The 8,286-nt window shown below is 50.8% G+C and overlaps 1 protein-coding gene across 1 annotated transcript; it reads left to right on the forward strand.

Moving 5' to 3' along the window:
* Positions 1-281: 281 nt before the first annotated feature.
* On the forward strand, positions 282-6,304 carry Zfp36l1 (ZFP36 ring finger protein like 1). The gene is made up of 2 exons (XM_070031450.1): positions 282-910; positions 3,407-6,304. Exons 1-2 carry the CDS (start codon positions 854-856, stop codon positions 4,364-4,366), a joined length of 1,017 nt encoding a protein of 338 aa, XP_069887551.1. The 5' UTR covers positions 282-853; the 3' UTR covers positions 4,367-6,304.
* The last annotated feature ends 1,982 nt before the right edge of the window (positions 6,305-8,286 follow it).

Raw genomic sequence — 8,286 nt, forward strand, 5'->3', positions numbered from 1 at the left:
ACGGGACGGGACAGTTTTAAGATGGAAACTACGGCCGGGGCTTTAGGTCCGGTGTACCAAAAAAGAGAAAGTCGAGCCCGCCTGGCTGTCCTACCAAAAACACACCCACCAAAAACAACAAAACAACAGGGGGAAAAAAAAACCCCAACGACACAGCAACCAGAACCCCGAGGGGGGTGGAATGGATGATGTCACAGAGCGGCGCTCGGGGCCGACAAAGGGGGGCGCGCCCCTCCCCCGCCCCGCCGCGCGGCCCCAGGGAGCGGCCCCGAGCGCCGGGCGCCCAGCCCGCGATCTCCAAACTTTTCCTCTTTCGGAAAGGAGAAAAAAAACAAAAAAAAGTTGTGCGCGCGCGGCTTCGCGTGCTTTTCTTTTCTTTTTTTCTTTTTTTTCCGCCTTCTTCCCTCGTCTCCCCTCCCCCTTCTTCCTCTTGAAAGTTTCGTCCCCGCCCTCCCCCCTTCTGCCCGCCCCTTTCCCCCCTACCCCCTCGCCACCCCACCCTCCCGCCTCCCCGCCTGACCGCATGGCTGATTCAACCTCGGTGTCAATCAACTTTTTTTCCCTCCTCTTCCTCATTTAAATAACTTTAAAGCTCCTCCTCCTCCTTCCACCCTCCCCTCCCTCCCCCCTCTCCTTCCCTCCCTCCCTCCCCGCCTCCCCGCCCGCAGTTCACCAAATCTGAAACTTATAAATTGGGCTTTGCGCGCCGCAGCCCGGGAGAGTCAGAAAGGCGAGGGGCCCCGGGAGCAGGCGTGTGGGACTCCTGACCGGAGAGCCGGAGGCTGCGCCTTCCCCGCACCGGGACCTCCACGCCACGCCACAGCCTCGCCCTTGTCCCGTGCGAGCGCCCACGATGACCACCACACTCGTGTCTGCCACCATCTTCGACTTGAGCGAAGTTTTATGCAAGGTAAAGCGGGGCGGAGGTTTGCTTTTCGAAGTAGATTGTCTTTTGCTTTAAAAAAAAAAAAACTATCTGTAGAAACAACACCACCACAAAAACACCAAACACACTACCAGTTCGGGTGTTGCAGAGTTGGAGATGGCGGGAGTTCCTAGGCGCAGGGTTTCTTTCACCCTCTTGTGTCCCCTCCTTAGTTTGAAGGAATTTGGCCCGGCCTTCTGCTGCCTTTAAGAGTTACCACAGTTCCTGCCAGGGTTATACGAGAATCCGAGAAGCAGGGTTTTTTTTTGGGGGGGTGGGGTGAGGGGCCCCAAAGTGTACGAGAACGGGGCTGCCCAAAAGAAGCAGAGGAATGACTGGGATTGGGACAAGATTTGGGGAGTTCGTTAATCCCTACTTTGTGCGGCTTATTGGAGCGCTCTGGGGTCTCGGTGCGGCCGGGGAGGGTCCAAGTGAGTCTACCGGCCTGCGGGGTTGGGGTTGGGGATTGGTTGGGGGGGGTCCCTTTGCCAGGAAATAAGGATCAAGACTGGGGATGTTCCCCCCTCTGCTTTGGGGGAGCGGTTGGGGATCTCTGCGAGGAAGAGAAAGGCCAAGAGTTGGGAGTTCAGCAAGATCTCCCAAAGCGCGGTTGTTCGTGGGGTTTGTTAGTTGGTGTGTCCGCCCCAGCGCGGCTTAAACTCCAGCCGGAGGCAGCGCGTAGATCGGGCTGCAGATTTTCGGGTGGAAGTCGGTTAACACCCCCCTCTCCCCTGACTGTGTTGCGAGGTGCTGTGACTCCTCCGTTGAGGGACAAGGGACGAAATGCTGCCCAAACTTAAAAGAACCTGGCCAGTCAAGGATTTGAAGGCGGGATAGCTTCCCAGATGAAACCACACCAACAGAAAACACGCAAAGTTTAAAATCCGGAGTGCGGCTGAAATGTCCAAGTTCTTTGGCGGTTGTTAAAAACTTTTTTTTTTCTCAGCCCGCCCCTGACTCCCCCTCCGTTTGAAAGGATGAAGCTTCTAGGCTGCTTTTAATTGCCGAAGTGTTTTTGCCTTCTCTTAAACACGTCGGGTCATGTCGCTCTCTTTCCCCAGCTTGCTGCGCCTGTCCGTGCAGCTGCCAAAGCCCCCAGGGCTGCAGGGTTGGGGTGCAGTGCAGGGACGCCGAGGAGCTGGAGAGCAACATCAAAAAGTTTGAAGAATTCAGATTCCTTCCCTTCTTGTGCCTGTAGCCCTCGTGGGCTGCCCGGGCTCCCTGGCCCTTGTCTTCTCTCTTCTCACTGTTTTGATCTGTTCTTTTTCATTTGCCACCCCCCCCTCCCGCAGGACTTTTTTTTTTTTAATGAACCTCATTGTTGAGAACAGGCCCACTACTGGGTTCCTGTAATCAGTGCCCGGTGGGGTGGTTGTGGTTACAGGCTTTACAGGTTCCTGATTCCTTGCTGCTGATCCTAAGGGACTAACTAGAATTTGCACAATGACACTCACATGGGCCTGGAACTAACTCCCAGATTTTGAACCCATACCCTTTCCAAGTCATAGGTACAGTTTGGGCAGGTGACCCTGGTCCCATTGGAACAAACCCTGCCTGTGCCCAGCCCTGCTGCCCCCCCTCCCCCTTGACTGGGAGGTGGGTGGGGGTGGGGTCTGGTGCTTTTCTCTTTTCATCTGCAGCTTTGGTTCAAGATTAAACACTGGTGCCCTTATCCAGGCCTCTTGTTTGGAGCCAGGAGACCAAGTGCAAAGGCATCTATCTTCTTAGTGAAGGGGGGTGGGGGGATGGTGGGAGAGATTCCTGCCCTGGGCGTCCCTTGCAGGAGTCTGGGACCATGTGTTTGTGTTTTCAAGTACCACACACTTCTGCCCCAACCCCAGGCCAGTTCTTCCTCTCTTCCCCCACCCCTAGCCAGCAAAAGCACAGGCAGTCTGAAAACTTGCTGGCAGCCAAAGGAAGGGAACACTTCTGAAGGGGAGGAAGTTGCCAGTCCAGGGCCCGATTGTGGGGGAGGGGGCCAGCGGCGGAGCAGAGTCTGATTAAGAGGAGGGTCTGTCTGCTCCTGTGTAGTCTTCTCTATGGGGTTTACCCAGTTTTTTTGTTTGTTTTGGGGTTTGGCTAAGGGGAGGGGAATCTGGAGAGGGCTGCCTGGCATGAGATATTCTGAGTTGAATGTATTTGGGCGGGAAAGAAGTTGGGGTTTTATAGATGAAAGTGGTACCTTTAGGGACAGAAGATAGACGTTTAAGGGTACAGCATGGTGTGGAAGGCATGCAGAAAATAATTTGTTACACAGGCCAGAATTTTGTGGTTTCTTTTTAGTGGGGCTCAAACCAACCCAGGTGACTGGCACTGGGGGGTGGGGAGGGGAGAAGCAGAGAGAGCAGCGGATACCTTTGGGAGGAGAGCCTAGGCCTCTCTTGATTTTGGAGGGAGGGGGCTGTCCTGGGACCGCTTCTTCTGGCCTAGTGGATGTTCTCTGTCATTGACCAGCCCTTTCCCCCTCTTTTCTTCCCCCAGGGTAACAAGATGCTCAACTACAGTGCTCCCAGCACAGGGGGCTGCCTGCTGGACAGGAAGGCAGTGGGCACCCCTGCTGGTGGAGGTTTCCCCCGGAGGCACTCTGTCACCCTGCCCAGCACCAAGTTCCACCAGAACCAGCTCCTCAGCAACCTCAAGGGTGAACCAGCCCCGGCCCTGAGCTCTCGGGACAGCCGCTTCCGAGACCGCTCTTTCTCAGAAGGGGGTGAGCGGCTGCTGCCCACTCAGAAGCAGCCCGGAAGCGGCCAGGTCAACTCCAGTCGCTACAAGACGGAGCTGTGCCGCCCCTTCGAAGAAAACGGCGCCTGTAAGTATGGAGACAAGTGCCAGTTCGCTCACGGCATCCATGAGCTCCGCAGCCTGACCCGCCATCCCAAGTACAAGACCGAGCTGTGTCGCACCTTCCATACCATCGGCTTTTGCCCCTACGGGCCCCGCTGCCACTTCATCCACAACGCCGAGGAGCGCCGTGCCCTGGCCGGGGCCCGGGACCTCTCCGCTGACCGTCCTCGTCTCCAGCATAGCTTTAGCTTTGCTGGGTTTCCCAGTGCCGCTGCCACCGCCGCTGCCACGGGGCTGCTGGACAGCCCCACATCCATCACCCCACCCCCCATTCTGAGCGCCGATGACCTCCTGGGCTCACCCACTCTGCCCGATGGCACCAATAACCCCTTCGCCTTCTCCAGCCAGGAGCTGGCGAGTCTCTTTGCCCCTAGCATGGGGCTGCCCGGGGGTGGCTCTCCCACCACCTTCCTCTTCCGGCCCATGTCTGAGTCCCCTCACATGTTTGACTCTCCCCCCAGTCCTCAGGATTCTCTCTCGGACCAGGAGGGCTACCTGAGCAGCTCCAGCAGCAGCCACAGTGGCTCAGATTCCCCTACCTTGGACAACTCAAGACGCCTGCCCATTTTCAGCAGACTTTCCATCTCAGATGACTAAAAAAAAAACAAAACAGGGTAGGGAGGGACCCCCCCCCTTGCCCCTTCTACTCCCCTTCCTGCTGTACCCACATCCTAGACCCTCCTCAACCCCTTCCCCACAGCCCTTAATATTAACAAGGTTAAGCTCAACCCCTTCCCAGATCCTTGGAATGACCCATCCTTCTCCCTTACCTTATCTATTCCCCCCTCCCAAAAAAAAAAAAATAAGGACAAGTCAAATTTGTCAGTAGTTTATTCTGGCTTGAATTCCCCTCCCCCCTCCCTCCAGTTTATATAGCCCACTTAACTACGCAGAACAGACAAGTCCTATATTCATCAGTAGATGCCTTGATATTTTTTCCCCTGGCTTAAGCCTTAAGTGCCAAATCACAAAAGAAAAAGCAGTAACAGTTTACAGAAGCAACTTAGTGCCTTGTAATCTAACTTTGTCACTGTGACTACATTACCTCTTTAGCGCCAGGGGGCGCCCGTGGGCCTCCCGGAGCCTCTGCCCAGGGGGAGGGGGGGAGACCCAGAAGCAGCAGCTCCCCCCACTGGCTACACAAATGCACCTTCCCTTCAGTCTCCCGCACACTTCTTCCTCCCTCTTCCCAGTAGTTGCCCCACCCACCCCCAGTTCTTGCTGGAGTTAGGAAACCTGTCTGATATTCAAAACCTTTTCCAGCTTGAACCCCTGTTGACTAATCTTGCCTGGATTTGTATAGGTCTGCAGGAAGGAAGATCGGAAAAAACAAAAAAAAAAAACCACAAAAAAAGGATGAAGATTATTTTGACCTAAGTGGGACTTTGTGATTTAATTTTTTTTTTAACAAGTGGGGAGAAGGGGAAGCTAGATATGGACTATGAGAGACTTGATCTTGGTGCTAAAGTTCCCCAGTTCATATGTGACATCTTTTAATGAAAAACGTAATGGAAAAAAAATGAGAGAAAAGCTTAAAAAAATGTAAAGGGGTGAGCAGTTAATGGTATTCATTCCACATACAATATCTGTGTAAAACGATTTCCTGTAGAAGTAGCTTTAATGGTTTTTGCTCTGGAATACCGTAGGTCTACCCTTAGCACTCACGCCTGCTTTTTTTTTTTCCCTGGGTTTTAAAACTTCATATAACTTTCAGAAATTGGAGAGCAAAAAATTTTGCTTGTCACTGCACATCAATATAAAAAAGCTTATTTAACTTATCAAAACGTATTTATTGCCAAACTATGCTTTTTTTGTTAATTTTGTTCATATTTATCGGGATGACAAATCCATAGAATATATTCTTTTATGTTAAATTATGATCTTCATATTAATCTTAAAATTTTGTGACGTGTCTTTCCTTTTTTTTCCACAGTTTTAATATATTATTCTTCAACAACATTTTTGTAACTTTACACTTTTTTGGTTATTTTATTTTAAAAAAATGAAAAATTAATTTAAAAAAATGCAAAAAACTGTTGGATTATTTATTTTAGAAATTACCCCCTTTGTGTTGGACTGCAAATTTTCTTTGTCTTTAGGCCTTTCACAAGTAGGACTGAGAATGTATGTAAAAGTTCTATGACAGCACAGAAGGAAAAAACCACCTTTGATGTATAGCTTCTAAAAGGGAAAAAAAAACAAAACAAAAAGGAAAACCTTTTGACTTCCATGTACCCATCTCAAGACATTCCGCTCACAGATTTGAGGTTCTGGATTCTAGGTTTGGAGGTTTCCAATGTTAGCATAAAACAGAACTGGTGCGCGTGCACGCGCGCACACACAGACACAGACACATAAAGATGAATGTAATTATTATTCCTCTTGCTGGTCACTACCGTTGCTTTCTATTTCTCTTTCTTTGTGTGAACTTATTTAAAAGAAGAAAAAAAACCTTTTTGTAACGACTATTTGCAGTTTAAAGAAAATCAATAAACCCCGTTTTTTTTTTTTTTTTCAAGAAATACTGGTGGTGGAGCTGGTTTCACTTGGTGTGGTTTTGTCTTGCCTGGTGGTTGTCCTCTGTCTTGAGCTAGGTGGGTGGGTTGGTCTCTTGTGCTGGTTCTGAGGCAGGGGCGGAGGTGTTTTGCCAATGAGCCTGTACTTCCTCCTGCATTGCTTCAGGGGATGGCTTGATGGTTTGGGCTAAATGGAGAAGTCTAGAGTTGTTTACCCTACATGTAGTCTCAGCTTTTTCCAGGGAGCTCAGAAGTCCAGTCTACCCTACCCGGCATGAGGCCTTCATTCACTTTGGGTGACGTCTGAGGTGCCAGTGATGAGGAGGACAGCACATAATCAGGCCTGGATTGAATGCTTCAGGCCTGTATCTCCCACAGGCATTAACCATGTCTTAAGCATTAACCACTTGCCTGGAAAAGACCAGAGTGGAAATGAAGGGATTGGGTTTGATTCATGCTTCCCTGTTGAGAGGGCTATTAGGTAGAAGTGGGCATCAATATTGACATAACACAAGAAGTTGGCAATCGTTCTCACCACCTTAGTCCTAATTATACCTCTGATGCCATGCAAAGTAGGTTCTAAAAGTCCCCTTGGAAATCTCCCTAGCCAGTATCAGGTAACCACAAATGATCTTTCCCCTGTAAGAGAGACCAAGCAGATCTTTGTAAAAAATCTCAGTCTCCTGCTATTAGAAGCTCAGTTTCCTCTTTAACTCCTTGCATTCTGTGGGGTTGAGCTGAATTCCCACAGCCGGTCTGTAGCAGACAGTCCCCAAGACTGCATACCTAACTGTATTCCACTGGTCAGTAGATACTGTGGGAGGTCTGGATGTGAGAGAGAAATAGGGATGATTGCTTACTTCAGGGTGGGGGGGGGGGCTAATGGTTCAGGAAAGGAAAAAGCATCCATTCCTGCGACCAGAGTAAATCTAGGCCTCTTGTCAGATAAGTGGGATATGACTCTGTCTCTGTGTGTGTGTGTGTGTGTGTGTGTGTGTGTGTGTGTGTGTGTGAAATTGGGGTGAATAGAGAGCAGAGGGGTCTAAGCTTACCTGTCAGGCAGCCCTGAAATTTCTCCATTGGAATGGGTCCCTAGAGTTAGATAACAAAGATAGAGGCATTGATTCCAGCAGGCCCTGCAGGGCCAGGTTGGTTACAAAGGCAAGAAGAGGCTCCCTGTCACTTGGGAAGCTGACTGTCCCCAGGCTTTGACTTTTTAGCCCACTTTAGTGTCCACATGGGGAATTCATATAGGCTTGGGTTTAGGCCACCCAGGCCCAAAGCCTGCTTTCCTAACATCTAGATCTTAATAGGCAGAGGAAGCTACTTGGGAAAAGAAGACTTCTTTCAGGCCCATTAGTTCCCCAGCTTATTAAAAGATGGGAGGAGTCCTCAGCAGAAGCCATGTGCTCTAGGCCACCAGAGACCCTAGGGAGGTGGAGCCCATTTCTAGCAGGAGGCCGCCTGTGTTCCTCCACAGTTATGGAGGATAGGAACCACACAGAGGCAGCTGAAGGTAAGGGATATGTAATGGGAAAGGCCAGATCTTCCTGGCAGCCAATTTCGTCGGGTGGCACAAGACCTTTCCATGCTAAGGACCCTGGGGCATCTGTTCTTTGGCGGCCTCCACCTGGTCTCTCCAGGGTGACCAAGACCTCTCTGACTGCTAGCGTTGCACCCATGGCCTGGGTGTTGGAGCAGCTCAGTCATGAGCTACTTTGGCCTACTGGGCAAACCTATTTTTCCTGGCCTCTGCATTGGTCAGTGGCATTCTGGGGAGAGGAAGAACTTTTGAGTACAAGGGAGGATATGGGACAGACGAAACATAGGTTTGGCCACCACTTAGGTCTCGGTGTCTTGGTTATGGAGAGGAAGGAGGGCCATGGCAGAAGGAAGGATGGAAAGAAGGTTGTTGGAACTCTCGACCAGAGCCCAAGTCCCAGTTCTTAACGTGAGCTTGCACCGGGGATGGGTGATCAACCTGAGACTTTTCAGCTATAT

This window comes from Dipodomys merriami, unplaced genomic scaffold, assembly GCF_024711535.1.
Source record: "Dipodomys merriami isolate MVZ:Mamm:240054 unplaced genomic scaffold, mDipMer1.0.p SCAF_1, whole genome shotgun sequence".
NCBI lineage: Eukaryota > Metazoa > Chordata > Mammalia > Rodentia > Heteromyidae > Dipodomys > Dipodomys merriami.

What these genes read in the sequence shown, in the direction of transcription:
- Zfp36l1 (XM_070031450.1), top strand. Translation starts at nt 854, where the DNA reads ATGACCACCACACTCGTGTCTGCCACCATCTTCGACTTGAGCGAAGTT. An exon ending in TGAGCGAAGTTTTATGCAAG is followed by an intron (nt 911 to 3,406) that starts GTAAAGCGGGGC and finishes TTCTTCCCCCAG; the next exon opens with GGTAACAAGATGCTCAACTA.